At 36.5% G+C, this 22964-nt stretch overlaps 1 protein-coding gene across 3 annotated transcripts in view; it reads left to right on the forward strand.

The window, feature by feature from the left end:
- klf12.L (Kruppel-like factor 12 L homeolog) overlaps positions 1–12976 on the forward strand; it is a 129635-nt gene extending 116659 nt beyond the window's left edge. For all 3 annotated transcript variants that reach the window (XM_018247285.2, XM_041582450.1, XM_018247283.2), the window contains one exon: positions 12051–12976. In XM_018247285.2, the coding sequence (XP_018102774.1) occupies positions 12051–12232 (182 nt within the window). In that variant the 3' untranslated portion in view covers positions 12233–12976. The remainder of the gene's footprint in view (positions 1–12050) is intronic.
- Positions 12977–22964: the final 9988 nt, after the last annotated feature.

Below are 22964 nucleotides of genomic sequence, written 5' to 3' on the forward strand. Positions count from 1 at the left end.
TGCTGTGTAAAACATTAATGAAAAACATCACTGGTGATGTTGCCCATAGTAACCAATAAAATCTTTGCTTTTACTTTCTAAATTGTAGGCAACTGATGAAATCTAATGGCGGATTGGTTCCTATAGCAACATCACTAGATGTTTTTCTCCAGTGTTTTACAGAACATGGTAAATAGCCCCAGAGTGTCCTCCCTAAAGCCTCCAGGATCCCTGTCATGTGGAAGTGCACTGGCAGATAATGGCACCAATAAACTGTTCCTCTGAAGTGTCCAGCATACAGTGGCCCAAGCTTCCCAACTAGGCTGCCACTAACTGAATGAATAAACTCCATGAGTGATTTTGTTGGATGTCGTTGGATAGACAAAACGCATCCAATAAGTCGGATGCAGTCACATGGGTCTAAATATAATGGGACTGATACAAAAAAATGGGTTACTATAGGGGGATAAGATTTTATAGGATTCTACAAATCTCTTGCTGTTGCTTGGTTTTGCATAGCAAGATCAGATATTATCTGACCCACAAAAACTGATTAATATCTCCCATGTAGTTTTACCCTAATTCTACTCACTCTTTCTGCACCATGACTTAAATGACATCATATTTCATCCGATTAAAGTGAAGGAAAAGTCCAGTGTAAAAACAAAAACTGGGTAAATAGGCTGTGCAAAATCAAAAATGTTTCTAATATAGTTTGTTTCCCAAAAATGTAATGTACAAAGGCTGGAGTAACTGGATGTCTAACAGAACAGAATACGACTTCCTGCTTTTCAGCTCTCTAACTCTGAATTAGTCAGGGACTATAAGGGGGACCACGTGGGACATAACTGTTCAGTAAGTTTGCAATTGATCCTTAGCATGAAGCAAGACAATTGCATTTCTCAGTTCTGCTTGATGGTATTGGTTAGCAGATCTTATATCCAGATATGGCCAGTAGATGGTGCTACAGAACAACAGTTCCAGGGAAATTCATTTCAACGTAATTACAAAAGTTTGCATTATTTTAAATAAAACAATAGCCATTTCATTTACCATACGCTTACATCATTGCTGTTTTAGCATTAAATGTGGCTTCAACATTGTAATGCTGCAAAGCCTGAGGATATTAGAGTCATTTTGAGGTTATTAAACCCCTGACAATCCATGAGAAGAAGCTCTTAAAACTTGTCCTTGCCAGTAACTGGCATCTACAATGAAATATAAAACAATGACTAGTTAGTTGATTGAGTGTGCGACAAGATAAAATAAACCACAACACTTTGGTATGGTTTGGGCTTTTCATCTCTTGTTTTTTATGGGATAGCTACAGTACGTCAGTAAGACATACAGTAAAGCCAATGTTATGTTATATTGTTTTGTAATATAAATTATAGCGGCAATCAATTCTGTTCTACTTTGATTTGCTAAACACTTGTTTTTTTTTTTGCTGTAGGGAATAAATGAATTCTTGGTTACTTACATCTTCTTGGCATCTCTGCTGAGACATTACTAGGCCGAGGCACCATGTTACAATACAGGGCCATAGGGAAAAGCAATAAAAAGATACAATCTAATTCATAATAATAATGAAATATGTAATATATATATATAGCCTGTGATGAGAGTGTTTGTTGTGCAATACTGAAAAACAGGACCTTTATGAAAGATTCCACTGTTACAGTGCACTATGAACAGGATATATAAAAATAATAATATATAGCAGGGATCCCCAACCTTTTGAACCCATGAGCAACATTCAGAAGTAAAAGGAGTTGGGGAGCAACACAAGCATGAAAAATGTTCTTGGGCTGCCAAATAAGGGCTGTGATTGGCCATTTGGTAGCCCCATTTAGATAGTCAACCTACATTGAGACTCTGTTTGGCAGTACACCTTGTTTTCATACAACCAAAACTTGCCTCCAAGTCTGTAATTCAAAAATAAGCACCTGCTTGGAGGCCACTGGGAGCAACATCCAAGGGGTTGGAGAGCAACATGTTGCTCACGAGCTACTGGTTGGGGATCACTGATATATAGGCATATCTTAATACAGAAACACAAATATATGGCACATCTATCAAAAGTGTTGTATACTGGCAATCTATCTACATTGCAAGGACCAAACATGGAGTAGCCTCAATTTCCCTGTTTGCCCTGTTTTGCTCAAGAAAAACAAAGAACAGATTTTTGTTTTTGTGATTAAAACAATAGGCAAAATAATTTTCAGTACAAGCCCTATTCATTGCACTCACGTTGAGAAAGGGTTATGCTGTTTCTTTAAGATGAAAATTAAGACCCTTGATTTATGATTTCCAGTAGCTTATTTGGAAAGCAGTATAATTTGTGTGTGTATTGGTCTTCCCTTTACACTGATTATGTAGATTTTATGATGCAATGTCTGTACAGCAAATACACTTTGCATATTTATTAAGTCCTGGTGTTTTAGGATGAACCAATTAAGAGAAAATAATTTCACCAGAAAGGGTAGCACTTTTAACTCAATAAGAGCCAGCTCAGGGCTTCTGCTTTGTTAAATTAGTAATACTGAGCACATTTATAGGCATAAACACAAGGGGTTCTTGGATTCAAAAAGTTAGAATTTAGAAGGTGCAATGTAAATGTTCAGACATACGGTTATGTGAAAAAGGCTAGGGTTGTCATCTCTTTGGTTGTGACCCAAACAGTTCGGTTTTTCTGAGGCTTGTTCAGTAGTGATGGGCGAATTTATTCGCCAGGCGCTAATTCGCGGCGAATTTGTGCGATTCGCCGCCAGAGAATAAATTTGCGAAACGCCCGCCAAAATTCGCCCGTAGAAATTCGCCGGCGTCGAAAAAAACCGGGCGCCGGCGTCAAAAAACCGGGCGCCGGCGTCCAAAACGGCGCAAATTCGCCCATCACTATTGTTCAGGTTTCTGTTTGGTTTCCAGCCTTGTAAAAACCGAACAATAAAGGAATTATCTAGTGAGGTTAATTTCTTATTACAGAAACAAAAAAAAGCAAATCAATCAAAAATTAGAAATTGTTTTTCTAAATTAGAATTGATATCTTTTAGAGCTTTCTGGATAACTGATTTCTGTATAATAGATCCCCTACCAATAATTAAAGGATTGGGCTTACTCAATAGATAAGAGATAGGGTTGCCAACAGTGTGGTTTTGAACTGGACATCAAAACTTTCTGTCCGATTTACAACATTGAAAGTGATGCGATAACCCACCTTGGGTTCATAACTGGACCTACTCCATTGTGCCTGCCACTTATGTCATCACTGCTCCACCCCCAATGCAATCTGCCCCCTGACTCTTTGCATAACATCAATTACTGTAATATGTGCTCCCAGGATTTAAAGGGAACTTTCTTTAAAAATCATGCAGGAGATTGCAGTAGGATGATGCCAGCATGAGGGATATTTCCTGGGGAAACTGGTTCCACCATCCGTAGTCAGTTAAGAGAGTCAGTGACAAAAACTAAGCCGCGCAAGTCTGTGGGTTTTTTTTAATTGCTGAAATGTTCATTATGCAAGCAATGGCAGGACTCGAGTTAGAGAGTTGAAGGTGAAAGGTAATTAATAGAACCTGGGGCACCTTAATTCAGAAACAATTTAAAGTTTCAAATTTTCTTGCCATTGTTAAAGTTGTCACGGGCAAATGCTCAATATGCTTATCTTAAAGGAGAACTAAACTCTAAAAATGAATATGGCTAAAAATGCCATATTTTATATAATGACCTTATTGCATTAGCCTAAAATTTCAGCTTCTCAATAACAGCAATGATCCAGGACTTCAAACTTGTCACAGGGGGTCACCAAGGGAGTCCGCAGCAACAAGTTTGCTACTCTCTTAAAGGGGAAGGAAACCTAGTTGGCGCAAAAACCCTCCCCCCGTCCCGCTGGGCAAATGCCCCTAACTTGTTACTTACCCTTCTGCGCAGGTCCAGTCCAGGGAGTTCACAGACGACATCTTCTTCCACGCGATCTTCTTCCTGCTTTGCGCAGTAGGAGCATTTCGCCTGTACATCGTGACTTATCATGCGCAGTAGATCCGTACCGGCGAAATGCTCCTACTGCGCATGCGCCAAAACGCCGTTCAAAGCAGGAAGAAGATCACGTGGAAGAAGATGTCGTCTGTGAACTCCCTGGACTGGACCTGCGCAGAAGGGTAAGTAACAAGTTAGGGGCATTTGCCCAGCGGGACGGGTAGGCCAGGGGGGAGGAGGGAGGGTGGGCAACAAACGGGAGGGGGGGAGGGTTTTTGCGCCCACTAGGTTTCCTTCTCCTTTAATCAAAGACACTTATAAAACGGACAAAAGAGTACAGAATAGTTTTTATAACAACTGGGCAAATCCCAGCATATTGGTAGGTTTGCATTGCCAGCTACAGACGAATTGTAATTTGCTGCAATTAACTATGGGTAATAAAGAAAGTAATGCCTTCAAAGATTGCTGATGTAACAGAAAATAAAGACATCATCATATGCAATAAATTATCTTGCAGTTAGCCAGCATTTAAAAAAATCATTCCTTATAACATATTTTTCAATGTGCTTTCAATACCTGAGTGTGTAGTTATAGAAAATAAATTATTACTTTATTTCCAGGCCCAGGTTCAGGATAAACATCAGATATATGAATTTGTTTTTTATTTACCTATATTTAAATGTAATATGTGCTTTAAAAGTAACATTATCATCCTCAGACCCAGCATTAAAGCTTTATTGTGCCACTGTAATCCATTGAATTGTATTGTAATTTTAGCATTAAAATACCCATAGGCGTTGTTCTTTGGAGTGCCATAATATAGTATACAGATGTGATAAAAACCTGATATTTCACTTTACATGTCATTACAAAGAAAGATTTTATTTCTTTTTTTCTGTATATCAGAAGCTATACTGTAAATGATGTGAAAAATAAGTTTAAAAAAATTGAACTGGCAACATTTTACAATTTTAAAGTTACAGGGGTACATTTATGTCAGCTCTAAAAACTTGATCATATGAAAATCCAAAAATCAGAATATCTACTCCCCATTGACTTCAATTAGGCATACACTGCCTAAATATTTGGATTACTGTATATTTACATTTGAAGGGGACAAAAAAAAAGAAACTATGGTTTTTTTTTTAACAAAAACATAGTTGCATTCAGTCGCCCAGAGCCTTAAAGGGGTTGTTTACCTTTACTTTTAGTATGATGTAGGGAGTGATATTCTGAGACAATTTGCAATTGGTTTTCATTTTTTATTATTTAAGGTTTTTGCATTATTTAGCTTTTTATTCAGCAGCTCTTCAATTTGCATTTTAAGCAATCTGGTCCAAATTACCATAGCAACCATTCATTGATTTGAATAAGAGACTGGAGTATGAATAGGATAGGAAATTACTAGAAATATATAAATTAAAAGTAGCAAATAACAATACATTTGTAGCTTTACAGAGCATTTGTTTTTTTAGATGGGGTCAGCGACACCTATTTGAAAGCTGGGAAGGCAAATAATTACAAAACTATAGAAAATAAACAATGAAGACCAATTGACAAGTTGATTAGCATTGGCCATTCTATAACATACTTAAAGTTACCTTAAAGGTGAACCACCCCTTTTAGGGGCCGATTTATCAAAATTTGAGTTTGTATTTTTTTTCATGACTTAAAGAAAAACGCTTTGAAAACTCCAAACGCGAGAATATTTTTATGGACCTCAAATAGTTGGTATTTATTAAAGAAAAAAAAAATGCGAAAAGTTGCCAGTAAACTTGTCTAGTAAAAGCTGGCGAGGTTCAGCAGAAGTCAGTGGGAATTGTTACTATTAATTTTATTTACTTTCCCAGTTCATTAAAACATTCGAGTTTATTTAGCTTCATTGAAAATGAATGAAACAATGTGAGTTTGAGAAAAACAGTTGCACAAGTTTTGTCACATTTTCATTTTTCCCTCATCTTCACAAATGAGTAAATAGAGCCCTAAAGGTTTGGATTCAATTTTTCTAAACGCTTGGAATTGAGCCGAATTCAAATACTTCAAAAATGCTAGGATTTGGCCTCAAACATTATCCTAGATTCTGCCTAATTTCACTGGTGTCGTGGTAGATGGAGGGATGAAACTCGTGCATTATTAAACATAAATATCTGACCTTATTGTGGGGCACGCAAAACGTTGTCTGACTCCATTGCCAAATCTGCATGTGCTACTAGTTTATGGTCAGTCAACATTACTAATTTTCTTGATTATTTTACTAAAAGTAGTCCCAGCTGCAGTCTATCAAATGTTTAACAAGTCTGGCGGAGGATGTTGGGAGTTCTTCAACAGCTGGAAGACTGCAGGTTGAATATATGTATCTACCGTAACACAACATGGGTTTCTTTTGCATGGCATATATATTATTGTTTGAGTTTTGCACATTTTTTTTTTTATTTGTACCTGAAAAATAGGTGCCAGATTACATTTAACGGCAGTATTTGTGTTGGTTGGTAAACATTTAAGAGTAATTGTTTAAAAGCTTTTTGATTGTACCATTCCCTGCTGTGACAGGTCGAAGTCTGTTTGCCTTTCCTTTATTACACAGTAACCACACATATGTTAAACAAAGCTAAAGTGTTTAATGCAACCGAAACCAAGCTTTTATTGAAAAACATGACAGTGCCTTTATTTACAGCTTTTACTAACCTTTTATTCTCTCACAGATACCTATCAGAGAGTACTTGGGGTTACAGATTGAGAAAGAAATAGCAGATTGATTTTCTAAATGACGTGATATTAGCCAGGAGTTACAGCCTCCTGTACTGTGATATCTGAGAACACTCCAGGCGTTTACATTATAAATTAGAGTCTCTTTTATTTGAAAATACTTAAATCATTTGTTCACTATACTTAATATCCAATCACACTGCTATAGTTTAGTAGCACACACACAGGCTTGTATTTTAGATATCCCTGAGAAAAGTTGAATAACTCAAATTCAAAAGTGGTGCCTATGTGACCGTTGAAAGAATCTCCAATGCATGCATTCTGTTTCAAATATCAGAATACATTTGGGTGTTAGTTAGAATGTATCAACACGTGCTCCTACTAGCTTTCCATTCATTTTATAATGACCCTTATATAAATGAGCTTCAATAACATATCACTCCCCTACAGTAGTGCCCAGTGTGCAGCAATATATAACCTCTGCTTTGCTTGCTGTTATCCACCTTTAATGTCAGTATAATGGGTAATTGACATTTTGTCAGCATACAAACAAGTAAATAAATTTTTTAGACTATGTTCACATGAGATTTGTTATACGGCAAGTGGAAACAGCAAACCAGGTCTGTTGACTTTGCTAATTGTAACTCATCAAACTGCAAGTTTGGATACATTTCACTTCTTATTAAAGGGATACTGTCATGGGAAAACATTTTTAGTTAATAGTGCTGCTCCAGCAGAATTCTGAACTAAAAAACATTTTTCAAAAGAGCAAACAGATTTTTTTATATTCAATTTTGAAATCTGACATGGGGCTAGAAATGTTTCCCATCTACCCCCAGTCATGTGACTTGTGCTCTGATAAACTTCAATCACTCTTTACTGCTGTACTGCAAGTTGGAGTGATATCACCCCCCCCCCAAGCAGCCTAACAAAAGAACAATGGGAAGGTAACCATATAGCAGCTCCCTAACACAAGATAACAGCTCCATGGTAGATCTAAGAACAACACTTAATTGTAGCCAAGTCCCACTGAGACTGATTCGGTTACATTAAGTAGCAGAGATAACACTCTGTCAGAAAGTAGTTCCATCCTAAAGTGCAGGCGCAAGTCACGTGACTGGGGGCAGCTGGGAAACTGACAATATGTCTAGCCCCATGTCCGATTTCAAAATTGAATATAAAAAAATCTGTTTGCTCTTTTGAGAATTGGATTTCAGTGCAGAAGTCTGCTGGAGTAGCACTATTAACTGATGTATTCTGAAAAAAAACATGTTTTCCCATGACAATATCCCTTTTACTATTTTTTCATTCTTTTCAAGTCATCATGTAGGAAAAGGCACATTGCTTTTTGAACCTAATACTGTAAACCATCCATTACCATTTTTTGCTAGAAACTTCACATAGGACACACAGTAAGAATCTGCAGTACTGGAATTAGCAAATATATTTAAGCAATTGCTGAACAAACAGAAGACATGTCATTTATAGAAAATGCTCTATATTGTGTATGGGTTCTGAACCGGGCCAAAGATTATGGAAAAATGTATCTTGAAAATGCAGGAATAACTTCTGGAATATGTGTACAGGGAAGTGTGTGCTAGTGACTGGGTGAAATAAGGGGTTTCTTTATTGAAGTACAGTTTACAGTTATACAGTCCTGTTTGGGGGTCACCGTTATAATGTCATTCATAGCCTTACAATTTGACTAAAGAAATTTTTTCCCCAAATATTCCTATATACATCTGGTTGGATGGCATTTGTAAGAATCTTAGTAATCCTGTGTTGGTCTGTTGGCCAGTGGTCATAGTTCAGAAACCAACTCAGTAATAATTTTTAAATCCCTGATTCAGACTTTTCAGGCGTCAAATCCGCACAATTCACATTTTTTGCTCTACAACCCGAAAAAAGTCAAGTTTTTTCCCGATCTGATTTTTTTCATGGTTTTTAAAGGATAAATAAGGGTAATTCATGGATTCTAGTTTGGTGTGACTTCTTTTATTTAAAACATGAGAATATATTCAGATTTTGATAAATAACCCCCTAAATGACAGCCTTGGAACTGCAAAATAGCATGTATTACTGTGCAGAGATGCTTTTCGTACATTATGTCTGAGGGAAGATCAGTATACAATAATGACCTCCCTTCAGCTAGTCCATGTTTCTCATTAATATGGAAAGGCTCAATGAAATATACATGCTAGAAATATAAGTTAAAATCCTCACTCTGCACTTGTATAAGTGTTTATTTGCTTTGGAATTTGTGATATTTTACTACAGAATTTTCAGGCAAGGCCATGTTTTTCAAGCATGTTGAAGCCGTGGAAATTCTTTTCTCAGGCAATGTTGTTGAGGATTTTGTACACAAACATATGGCATTCTTTGCTACGTACACCCAGAGGATGAAAATATTATGATAAATATTGAAAGCTCTGCTCCAAATAAAGCAAATCATTATTTGGGAAAACTGTTGTAAAAACAGGCGTACATGAAGAGGTGAGAAAATATATTCTTAAATATTCCAAGAATGTTTATTTATTTGTTAAATTATTCACTTTATTTTTTTTAAATAAACAATTCCAGGAAAACCCTGTACTAACCTAGTTTTTACATTGTTAAAGATTAAAGCCAATATAATATAGGTACGAGGTTAAAGGAACAGAACCACCAAAAAATGAAAGTCTTTTAAAGTAATGAAAATATAATGTAGGGGTGCCCTGTATTGGCAAAACTGGTGTGTTTGCTTCAGAAACTCTACTATAGTTCATATAAACAAAATTCTGTGTAGCCATGGGGGCAGCCATTTAAAGCTGAAAAGTGAAAAGGCACAGGATACACAGATGATAACAAATAAGCTCTGTAGTATATAATGGGATTCTTCAGAACTTATCTGTTATCTACTATGTATCTTGTGCTTTAATGGCTGCCCCTAAGGCTACACAGCAGCTTGTTTATTTGAACTATAGTAGAGTTTCTGAAGCAAACAGATCAGTTTTACCAATACAGGGCATCACTACATTATATTGTTATTCCTTTAAAACCATTTTATTTTTGGGGTTACTGTTCCTTTTAGTACAAACTTTGGCATTGTTTACCAAATCCCTACCAGTAAGGCCTACGGCACATGTGGTGCTTTGACTAATGCTCAGGTTAAACGACAGCAGCCAAAACACTCTTCCCTGCCTGTCTTCTGTTCAAAAGAATAGTGATGTGACACCTGTTACTGTCCGTGCTGGCCTTAGGCCTCTTATGCCATAGACTAAAATGCTAACCTGAGATTGCTGTGTATTATATACAGTAGTGAATAAAGTACCCCCTCTATAGGATAGGATTATAAATTACCGAGGAGTTTCATGACCATATAAAAACACGAGGCCGAAGGCCGAGTGTTTTTATATAGGTCATGGAACTCCGAGGTAACTTCTAATATCCTCATATTTTACAACTGGGGGTACTTTATTTATTATAATACACAAGTTTCAGTGAGTCTTGTGACAGAAATGACATGAGAACTCACCGTTTATAACTGATGACATCAGAACTCACCGTTTATAAGGATATAATTTACAGGATATTCATGGCTTTTGTGTATTATCAAGCTATATTTAAGGTATTAGGTGATTGGTGATTCATACATAACGATCACATACACCCTTAAGTACCTCTTGTCAAGTGTAAACAATGTCAGCTTGGCTAGCCTTTCTTCATTCAAACCTTCTGTCTAATTCATTTATATCCCTTTTGAGTGTTTGTCACTCATCTTACAGGCATTCAAATTCAAAAACTATAATGGAAATATCTATCTGCTTACAAACCCTTGCTCTACTATCCCCGGGACAGATCCTTTATTAAAAATCATTCTGCAAGGTTTTCAAAAGTGTGGGATCCTATTAGAAAGAAAATGAATAAAAAAACATTCAACCTTCTAGTAGATTTTTCACCTCCTACACATGAGTTAAACTGTTGCATCTTGTCTTGACTTTATGTATAATATCTATTTTGTTCTCGTCTAAACTCCCTCTCATACTTATGGTCCAGATCAATGTCTTAAAGGAATTGTTCAGTATAAAAACTGGGTAAATAGGCTGTGCAAAATAAAAAAAATGGTTCTAATATAGTTAGACAAAACTATAATGTATAAAGGCTGGAGTGACTGGATGTCTAACATAATAGCCAGAACACTACTTCCTGCTTTGCAGATCTCTTGGTTTCCACTGATTGGTTATCAGGCAGTAACCAATCAGTGAATTGAGAGGGCTCATGGGTCATAACTGTTGCGTTTGAATCTGAGCTGAATGCTAAGGATCAATTGCACACTCACTGAACTTTTATGTCCTACGTGGCCCCCCTTAAAGTCGCTGACTAGCTCAGCATTAAAGAGCTGAAAAGCAGAAAGTTGTGTTTTGTTATGTTAGACATCCAGTCATACCAGCCTTTGTACATTACATTTTTGGCTAACTAACTATATTAGAAACATTTTTTTTATTTTGCACAATCTGTTTACCCAGTTTTTATTTTTACACTGAACTGTTCCTTTAATATTTTCTGCTTCTGATTTTTTGGAGTCTTCCTTTAGAAGTACCTGACATCTCTTTATGAACTATAAAAGATATAAAATCTTTCTTTTCTAGAGTTGAAGAAAAAAAAGTACAAGTTCCTACTTTAGCAACCCAACTGTCAAGCAGATTGTTGGAAAAAGTCTGATTCTGAAAGTGTGACTGTTTATCAATGGTGAGGGTGAGGCGTAATAGACCACTGCCCTTAGCCTTTTTATAACCGTAAAACCCAGCAGTATGCAAGGGAATGCTACTGGCTCATTGGTTTCTATGGTTTACTATACCTGAAGAAAACAGTAAGGGGAACATTTACTCAGTTCGAGTGAAGGAATAGAATAAAAAAAAAACGTCGAATTTCGAATGTTTTTTTTGGCTACTTCGACCTTCGACTACGACTTTGAATCGAACGATTTGAACTAAAAAACGGTCGTCGAAGTACAGTCTCTTTAAAAAAAACTTCGTCCCCCCTACTTCGCCATCTAAGACCTACCAAGCTTTTTTTGGTCGAAGAAAAATCGTTCGATCGATGGATTAAAATCCTTCGAATCGAACGATTCAAAGGATTTAATCGGTCGATCAGAACAATTTTTCGCTCGGTCGAGCGAATTGCGGTAAATCCTTCGACTTCGATATTCGAAGTCAAAGGATTTACCTTCGGCAGCCGAATATCGAGGGTTAATTAACCCTCGATATTCGACCATATGTAAATCTGCCCCCAAGTGTGGATTCAAATCCCTAATTAAATTTAATCCATAAAACCAATGAAGCAGTGTTGGAGAGCTTTAAATATATTGAAGCACTTCTTTTGAAATGACACATTTTTTCTTATCTCTTTCAAAGGAGAAAAGCCCTACATGTGTACCTGGGAAGGATGTACCTGGAAGTTTGCACGCTCGGATGAACTGACGCGGCATTACCGAAAACACACGGGGGTGAAGCCATTTAAATGCGCAGACTGTGACCGCAGCTTTTCCCGTTCAGATCACCTGGCATTGCACCGCCGAAGACACATGCTGGTTTGAGTCTGCCATTGGGCAAGGAGTTCAGAAGAGCTGGGTCTCTTATGTTTCATGACTTCAGCAGGACTGAATGTCATCCACAGTGTTACAAAAGCCAGATTTCCCACCATATCCAAAGTGAAAGGGTGGACAGAGATGGACGTGCCGTGCTCATTACTAAATATACACCGAAGCATGGAAACTACATTAAATATCAATACCTCACACCATGAGACAGAAAGCTACTGTATCATTCTGTGGCACTGAGGCACTGGTTCTTCCCTAGGCCTTGACTTGCTAGGTTAAAATAGCTGCAGTTTTTCCATTTCCGATTCATTTAAACAGGTTTTGCAAATGATGTTAGGATTCTTCTATTGATCGCTGAACTTTAAATCAATATCAATTTTGGGGGGGGGGATTTTTTGTGTGGATGTAAATAAGCAGTCATTTGCGAGTACATGTCGGAGGAAAACTTGACAAGAAAATGTGGCGTATTTCTGTCGATGGAATGGATGGAGCAGAACAGTGCTCTGCGATTCTGCAATTACTGGGATGGTAATGTCATATCACAGTCTGAGCTGTGCAGGAATCATCATTGCCTCTTACATAATGTGATAGTTCTTCATTTACATGCCAGGAAGGCCGGCGGCATGGCATTAAGTGTGACATGTGGGTTGTATATGGAGCATTTATTTCTGAGAAAAGTTTTTTTATTTAGATTCAGTACAAATGGCGCAATATATGCACAGACACTCAGAAATCCTATTTTAAAAAAAAAAAAAGTTATGTGAATTATTACTCTTACCGGTCAGTGAGAGAGTGATGTTCTGCCGGTATGGGTAGTATATAGCAAGTAGATAGCACAATTTGGAAAAAATGCACTTCTTGCTGTTAAGAGCAATAATTACTGTCCTCTATGGCTGGATGAAAATGATCGAGTACTTAGAAAACTCTTTTTTTATTACATCACCGGAGGCCTTTGTTTGACATTAAATATTAATATCCTTTGATAAAACATTGCATTTGCAGATGGAGCGCAAGCTATTTGCGTAAATAACTTGTGCTCTAATGGAGGTACCCCGAGGGAAACGTGAGCCCGCGCTATTGCAGCTTCTCTTGGGCTGCAGGGCAATGCCAATTCGTGCCAACTTCTAGCAGAACAAACCTTTGTGTAGTAAGAAGCAGGGATTATTAAAGAGGCGGAGGTTTTGCTCCATTTATATACAAAGAAACAATTTCTTGTAGATAGAAAGTGGTGTCAATTTTCCTCCACTGTGGTGTCTGTTCATGTTTGAATACATGCCAACACGTTGCAAGGATTTTGATTAAGGAGATCGGCAGCTTTCAAATATGAAGCTTTCTCTTCACCCACATTGTTTAGGGAAAACAACTAAAACTGAAGCTCATACAAGAGTGGTTTTATTTATTATTACTATTATTTCATTGTAAGTCTCCTCCTTTGGTGTATACATTGCACACGAGCGAAGAGCACCAATGAATAGAGACAAAACCAGTATTTTTTTTTTTTTTACAAAGAGTGAAAATGAATGCATACATTCTATATACATAGGCTCTGCACATTTTATTTCATCACTTGGCCCAGTATTTAGATGCATACAATGCAATAATAATAATGATGATGAAAGCATCATTTATGTGGTCCCATTGCCATGTTCTCAAGCAATATAGTAAATTTGATGCACTGGTACAGGATTTCGGTGCATACCATGCCATGATCTATATTTCACTTTCTGAGTTTGAAATCCTGCTTTTATTTTTCTTTCTACCCCAATGTATAGCTCTAAAATATTTGGATTATAACTATTTTTGCATAACTAGTAGGCAGGTTGGTTTTTCTTTTACTATTCCCAGAAACATGAGCTCATTTGGGATTCACTTAACGGATTACCCTGTATCAAAGGAACAGTAACATCAAAAAAATGAAAGTGTTTTAAAGGAATAGCAATATAATATACTGTTGTCCTGCACTGGTACAACTGGTGTGCTTGCTTCAGAAAGACTATGATTGTTTATATAAGCAAGCTGTTGTGTAGCCATAGGGACAGCAATTTAGAAGCAATCAGAATCAGAGTTTCTAAAGCAAACACACACGTTTTACCACCACAGGGCAACAGTTCATTATATTTTGGTGTTACTGCTCCTTTACGGCTGATGGTATTAGAGCACTTTATAATCTGAAAAGTACCTTAACACCAGTACTAGAGCTTGTTCAGGCATTTCCAATTCACATTTATGGAATGCAGGCACAACATTGGGCTCCTTTTCACCACTTAAAAAGAGCCACATGTGCCATAAGCTATAAAGTGATATTATTAAGCGGGTGACATAATCTTTTATTAAGCAAATAGATAAGAAGTCGTATGCAACTTTTGTGCTGCAGAGTTTTTGATCCTGACAGGAAGATGCCCCCTTGTCTTCATTGGGAACTGCTATCAATGGGTTCTTGATCTTGATCTCCTCTTTCCTCATTGGCAGTTGAAATAATGTGGTCTGCAGTGCTTCCATTTTTAGCCCTGCTGTTGTAAACTTTAGTAGCAAGATGGTACCTGCACGGGGCCTTGTATGTTATATGATATATACACACCTTTATTGTACAGCACTGCAGAACATGTTGGTGTATAAGTAACTATTAATAAGAATATTTTTTGGACTGGAGGGCTGGTGTTTATTGGCTCAGGCAGTCTGTAGATGATGTTACAACCCGACAAGCCACTTTAATACCCAGCGAGGAGACAGATCATCAAGATGTTAAATTCTGTGATAGCACCCACCCAGCAGTTGCCATCGAAGTAGAGCAAGTACTCATGTACAGTAACTTCCTATCTATCAGGGTCGAGTACCCCAGCATCAAATCAGCTTTTTGGTTTCAAACAGCTAGCCAGTAAAGACTACCTAATCTAAAAAAACACCCCTCGAAATTATTATGAAAGAGGACCAGGCTATGCTAAAGTGTACATAAATGACTTGCATTAGTTGCTCCTCACGGACATCCTTCTACTTTTTTTTTTGCAGCCACCATCTTTGATTTTGTCATTTGGCAGATTCGGTTTCAGTGATAATGTATGGGCCATGTGGATATCTCCATCACTAAAGCCAAATTCAACAACTAGGCACCTGGGCCTCAGGTGCTGCATTTGCTCCATCCAGTTGGCATTGCCCAGGGTAGGGATCTGCATCTTTTTGTTAAATCTGAGGGGTAAACCATATGGAAATCAAGTCAGAAGTTTGAAACATTATAGGAAGAAAAAAACAGTACCAGATAAATCATGTTTACACATTTCCTGCCACATTGCTATAGAGCATATGTTTTTAAAGAAACAGGGATTTGCAAACTTGTACATTATACTAATTTAATTATTTTATCTTTGTCAGAAAACATTCCTTATGTATTTGATTCATATTGTAGAAAAAAGCACAAACAATGGCGACTAAAACAATAATGAAATAATGTTATGATAAAATATACATATTTCTCAGCAAAATAATTATTGTTCTTTTATAATTGTGGTTCCAATTATGTTAACGTTTATGGCACACAAGGAATACCTGACTGCTATGGTGGTTAAGGAGACCCTCTGCAGTCACACATTTCATTCTTTAGTATAGATTCAGAAGCTTAAAAATGACATCATGAAATTTTAAGTTCAGGTATGGGATCTGTTATGTGGAAACCCCTTATCCAGGGGTTATGGAAAGGTCATCTCCCATTTTATCCAAATAATCCAAATTCTTAAAAATGATTCCCTTTTACTCTACATCACTTCCTGCCTAGTATCTCCCTGCTCCCTCGTAGCTCTGGTCTTTAGATTACTGCTGTGAGGGGAGGGAGAGAGGAGCCAAGTCCAACTGAGCATGCTCAAGCCTGTGGCCTAAAGGTTTATGCTAAAAACAGGAAGTCTGATGCAGAAGTCTATGTGTACACAATAGAAGGAAGGAAATGTGGTGTTTGTTTTGACAGAGGACTCAGAGCAGCATTACTTTTAGGGTTTACTGGTGTATTTATATAGACCTTTTTTTGATAAAGCTTACTTAGTTTTAGCCTTTCCTTCTCCTTTAAGATATGAATCTCTAAATTACAGAAAGGGCCATTATCCGGGAAACCCCAGGTCCCAAGCATTCTGGATAACAGGTCCCATACCTGTATACATATGTCTTTGTCTCTTTACGCTCAATATAACATATGTGGCTCTTCAAGGACAGCATTTAATATTGATGACTAAAATAGACATGTTTATACAACATGTAAAGCAGATATGTTCATTTTACAAACCCACAGTACTTCTGTGCAATAACTATATATATCATTAAGGAATAGGTATAATATTTTAACACTCAAGTTATATTTCTTCTGCCATATTTCTTCCTGGACGGAGTTATACTTTTCATGTAATGTTTTGTATGAAATAATGGGGGCCCTAACCAAATGTTCTATCACAAAGGGGGAAACAGCAAGCAACAGATAATAAGGATAACATGTTGCAGGGTCACTATTATATCCCAGGGTTTGGTGTGCTAGATGTCTGTAAATAATTTCACTGGTGGTTTGAATTTAAGAGAATCAACATGTAATGAGACTGAGTCATACGCCACTGCCTACTGCAAAACACCCACAGTAAATGATTTTAGTTTAACTGTAGGAAGAATTACTCTAAGCCGTAGGAGGCATTACTGTCCAGCGATGCCTTTCATATTAACCGTATATGGGGAAAGCCAATATTCTCTGACCATGTTTATGCTCCAGTTTTAAAATCTGTTTTCTGAGTAACCTTCCACTTATGGCAGGGAGATCAAGTCTGCTACTTGTAGCTGTCTGGATGTAGATAGCATGGGAGCACATTATTATACTTGCCCTAAAGACAATAATGTCAGCCTTTTTCTACCCAGCTGAATGTGAGCGAATAGTTCTCCTGTGTGTCATAAGGTCCTAATACATTAGCAGGGTTCGGATTAGCCTGATTTTGCCATAGTTATTGTCAGACTTTAAAAAATGGTCTATCTTAATCTAAATACATTTTTGTTTTGTTATATTTACATAATAAACAAAATTCAGTTATTTCTAACCACTTTAGATTTCCACCAATGGGATCACATAAAGATACAGAATATATTATTAAATGTATTTTACAGTATTCTTTTTGATCACACATAATTAGTAGTAGTATTATGGCTGTGACAAATTCCCTGCCTAATGTATGAGCATGTTTGACTAGAATTTATTTATGAACAAGTGGATAACCACTATCTGTTACACAATATATTACACAGATATTGAAGTGTTTGCCCACAAGCTTCCAGAGCAGTGCAAGTCCATTTTCTTAAGATGCATCAAGGCAAGTAACGTATACATATATATTTTTTATAGCATTTTAAATGTTGAGCATTGCAAGATGCCCATATGTAATAAAGCAGCCAGAGTTGGTGTTTTTACAACCAAAACATTTAAGGATATTTCACAAAACTTTTAACCATAATTTGAAATGAGTAGCTGGCCAAAATAAAATAGATTTTATTTACAGAACCCAATGTATGAATTAATGTATGTGGGTGTTTACCAGCATATATACTGACATGTTACTGTAGAAAAGTCATCATATTTAGCTCCTCCCCCTGTTCTTTTCTGAGCTCTCCTGAGACACAATTATGAACTCATGAGATCCTAAAGAATCCCTAGCACTTACATGTATTTCTTACTGTATTTACTAAACTTTTTCCTGACATGTCTATGAAGATTATTATTTATCCAGGTCATGATATACAGTATCTAAGAGAGTTAAGTCTAAAGCAACTGGACTTTGTAAGCAGACCAAATCTTAGCAAATCCACCACTGTTTTTTTATTGTGTCTTGCAAATTATTTTCACTTGGCTTCACTCTTTATTGCAACAGGGAAAATGTATTAATCTTTAAATAATTCTAGAAGAAAAAAAAACTTTAAACTGACATGTTCTATATATGTGAGTATATTTTCTTATTGGACTTAAATACATTGGGTTTAAATAGTTGCCGAACTTTAATCATACAGTATATTTACATAGCAATAACAATAAGCACACACTAAAAAGGAAAATGTTCTAAACAGTGTTTGAGAGATTTTCTAACACTAGTAGAAAGATTTTTCAAAAATAAAGAAAAGGAACATGTAGAATATTTTACGGGAAAAAAAAAGTTCATACATCCATTTTTTTTGCATTGACCAGTGTAATCATGAAAATGTGTGCTAACATAGGAACAACTGAGCTTGACAGAAATATAAGTGTTCATCAGGTTCAACCCGCTCCTCACATAATGTATATTTAGCCTTAACTAAAGGAATTAATAACTGAAAGTGTACATGGTGTAACAATTGTTCATTTGGAATGCAGGACGTGCCAATTATTGACAATTACCAATTTTTGATTGAAAATCTAAAAAGTCTATTTTACATCCGAATATCCATTATACAGTATGTATATCCACTGGATATTGGATTCCTGTAGGGTAGTACAGTAACATTGATGTTGCACTGTTGCTGACATGTGACCATATTTTGGAGAACTCCCTTTTTTGGGTGCCAGTTCGGACACTTTCTGGTTAATTTATATATATCTGCCAGTGTTAGTAAATGAACCAGAAAGTGTCCGAACCTGCATATATATAGTCATATGAAAAAGTTTGGGAACCCCTCTTAATTCTTTGGAGTTTTGTTTATCATTGTCTGAGCTTTCAAAGTAGCAACTTCCTTTTAATACAGTATATAGCATGCCTTATGGCAAATGTAGCAGCCTCTAGATGCCTCCAATAGCCTATGATGAATGTCTGGATTCTAGATGGTGGTGTTTTTGGCCATTCATCCATACAAAATCTCTCCAGTTCAGTTAAATTTGATGGCTGCTGAGCATGGACAGCCTGTTTCAAATCATCCCATAGATTTTCGATGATATTCAAGTCGGGGGACTGTGATGGCCATCCCAGAATATTGTACTTCTCCCTTTGAATAAATGCCTTTGTAGATTTCCAAGTGTGTTTAGGGTCATTGTCTTCATAACTTCAACTTTGTGACTGATGCTTGAACATTATCCTGAAGAATTTGTTGATATTGGGTTTAATTCATCCGACCCTCGACTTTAACAAGGGCACCAGTCCCTGAACTAGCCACACAGCCCCACAGCATGATGGAACCTCCAGCAAATTTGACAGTAGGTAGTAGGTGTTTTTCTTGGAATGTGTTGTTCTTCTTCTGCTATGCAAAGCACTTTTTGTTATGGCCAAAATAACTAAATTTTTGTCTCATCAGTCCAAAGCACTTTTTGCTTACAACAAGTGACTCTGTGTGTGGCGTGAGTGCAGAAAGGGCTTCTTTCTCATCACCCTGCCATACAGATGTTCTTTGTGCAAATTGCACTGAATTGTAGAACGATGTACAGATACACAATCTGCAGCAAATGTTCTTGCAGGTCTTTGGGTTGTCTGTAACTATTCTCACAATCCTCTGCATATGCCACTCCTGTATTTTTCTTAGACTGCCAGACCTGAGTTTTATAGCAACTGTGTCTGTTGCCTTCCATTTCCTGATTACATTCCTTACAGATGAAACTGACAGTTTAAACCTCTGAGATAGCTTTTTGTAGCCTTCCCTTAAACCATGGTACTGAACTGATCTTGAACTGATACTGATCTTTGTTTTCAGATCTTTTGATTGCTCTGAGGATCCCATGCTGTCACTCTTCAGTGGAGAGTCAAGCAGAAGCACAACTTACAATTGGCCACCTTACTGAAAATACTGTAACACACCTGCATATGAAGTTCAAGGCTTAACAAGCTAAATGCTTCACTAAAAATCTTTGTTCAGAAAACAACCCAGTACTCAGATGTTCCTGGGAATACCACTGTTATCTTTTTTGTAGAAAGTGGAGTAAATTATTATGCAGGCTGAGAGGGGTTCCCAAACTTTTCATATGACTATATATAGACAATAACCTATAGCAACTAATAACATTTTTACTTTCTTTGTTACATTTCCAGCTCTCTGCACAAAGCAAAGCACTGATGGTTGCCATGCGTTATTGCTCAAGTGAAAATGTGAATGTGCCCGGAGTTGATCAATGAGTCAGCAAGCACAAGATTATGTATTCAGACTTTGCACTTTATGTCACTAAGGGGCCCATTTACTTAGCTCGAGTGAAGGAATAGAAGAAAAAATACTTCGATTTTCAAATGGTTGAATATGGCTACTTCGACCATTGAATAGGCTACTACGACCTTCGACTACAACTTCGACTTCGAATTGAACAATTCGAACTAAAAATCGTTTGACTATTCAACCATTCGATAGTCGAAGTAAAAAATACTTCGACCCCCTACTTCGGCAAGTAAAACCTACCAAGGCCAATGTTAGCCTACGGGGAAGGTCCCCATAGGCTTCCTAACAATTTTCTGGTCGAAGGAAAATCCTTCGATCAATGGATTAAAATCCTTCTAATCGTTCTATTCAAAGAATTTAATCGTTCGATCTAAAGATTTTTCCTTCAATCGTAGGAATTCGGCAGTTGAATATCGAGGGTTAATTAACCCTCGATATTCGACCCTATGTAAATTTGCCCCTAACTGTGCAGTGATGAAACCCACAGTTCTATCTATAATGTTCTAATATTGTTGGCTAGCTCACAGATTTATAGTATGCATAAAAAGAAAATACGCATTTCTCAAACAACCAAATTCTTCATTCTATGAGCCAGTCTTTTTCCTATTTTTCCTTATTCCTGGGGTTACTCACATCAATACAATGCATTTCTTGATATTAGCACAAAAAATAGTGAAGGCACAAAGGTTAATGTATTTCTAAATGTTAAAGTATGCATTATAATTAATGTTCTTTGGAAGCACAGAATGGATATATTAAACCTTTTTAAAATAGGGGAAGAACAAACATAAATACTATGTCATTAGTACGCTGTCAAATGGGATGTGTACTTAGAAACAATGCTGATGATTTTTTTCGTGACTGTGGTATCTGAGGCATTTTCCAAGTAATCCATTAACCACAGGCCAACTGGAATTCCTTTTTCTTTATGTAGACAAGCACAAAGAAGGACTTAACTTGGGCTAAAGTCTTGCACTTTGTTGGACATACTGTACTATACACCGCACTTTCCAGCTTAATTCCATCTATCAATAAATCATTGATCTGCTGTTGACTGATCCTGGAAAAGTTGACTTATGTAAAATATTCATTGTTAGATATGCATATTTACTAAATCTGTTTATTATTTCAATGTTATGGACAATGCATTCAACCTAACAGCTAAAGAAACACAGTGTGGCATTAACAATGCAAATAACAATACAAATTAATGCTCAGTGCGAAAGTGGAGCATTCCACATACTGACAATTAAGGGGGTTATTTACTAAACTCTGAATACCCAAAATCCAAAAAAATTTTGATTTTTTTTATAAAATCGAGCTTTTAAAAATTCAAAATTTTTTTGGAATTTATTAAACCCAGAGGCTGGAAAACTCAGGATCTGAAATCCCGGCATCTCAGACCTGTCGAGTTTGCAAATAAGTCGTTGGGAGAAGTCCCAATGATTTTATTGATTTGCGCTGGGTCTCGTGCCAAACCCTGAAGTTTTCGGAGGTTTCGGGTGAAAATTTCAAAAAATCGTGAAAATCGGGTGAAACCTCCAAATAGTGAAAATCAGGGTATTTACCGCAAAGCTAATTTTCGGGGAAATTTAATAATAAAAGCATTGAAAAACTGAGCAGCTTAGAGCGGAGTTTGTAGCAGCCAATATTGAGATAATTTCGGACCTTGATAAATAACCCCCTAAATGTTAGCCCTAAGTACAAATTCGAAATTGTGTTATAAGATAAATGGCAACGGAGACTTAAATTACTATCGCCTGTTTTATAGGAGGTAAAATAAATCATTATTTACTTGCGTTAAAATGACGTGTTTGATACGTTAGATTTGTCTAGGTAAAAATAAGGTGAACTATGTCCTGGCCAATTGTTTTCAAGTTTAATTACCCCCCTTCCATTGCCCAATTTTCTTTTATAGGTTTTTAGCACAGGTCAACACAAAAATATAAAAATTGATTACAAAACATTTTACTACATATTCAACATACTGTAAATTGTACATTTGTACAGTTTTTAGGCAGACAAAGCAGAAAATAAATAAGCTATTGTAAGCACAAATAGAATAAAAGAAAACACTGTTAAAATGGAATCCTTATGGACTTTCTGAAAAAAAACTGGTGTTAATGATTCCGATCGATGGCATAAATATTACTAGCAATATAGCACTTAGAAGCTCAGTTTGATGTAAGAAGAAACAATTTACAAGTTTATTTTACAGAAACAAGCAAGCATGCAATATGTGCATTTCTGAGCCTTAAAATTGCCCACATGTCTTAAAGTATATTCTAAACTACATTGTCAATGTCCATGATTTTTTTTTTTTAATTGAGATTTTTATTTGAAACTGAGATACCCAATGGTCTTAAACAAGAACGATTAGTTCCTAGTAATGATTTTAATTTGGACTTTAATATTTGAGAATATGGGACTGGTTTATCAACATTCAAAGTTGAATTTTCATGGTGACTCGAAATGTATTTGCGCTAAAAAGATTAAATATGAATTATGGTTTCCAAAAATCAAAGGTTAGATATTTAATAATAGCAAAATTTCACAAAACTCAAATGTAAAACTGCGGCATCTTAAAGCTTGAAAGTTCATGTAGAAGTCGATGGGA

The sequence above is a fragment of the Xenopus laevis genome, chromosome 2L (genome assembly GCF_017654675.1).
Source record: "Xenopus laevis strain J_2021 chromosome 2L, Xenopus_laevis_v10.1, whole genome shotgun sequence".
NCBI classification, from domain to species: domain Eukaryota; kingdom Metazoa; phylum Chordata; class Amphibia; order Anura; family Pipidae; genus Xenopus; species Xenopus laevis.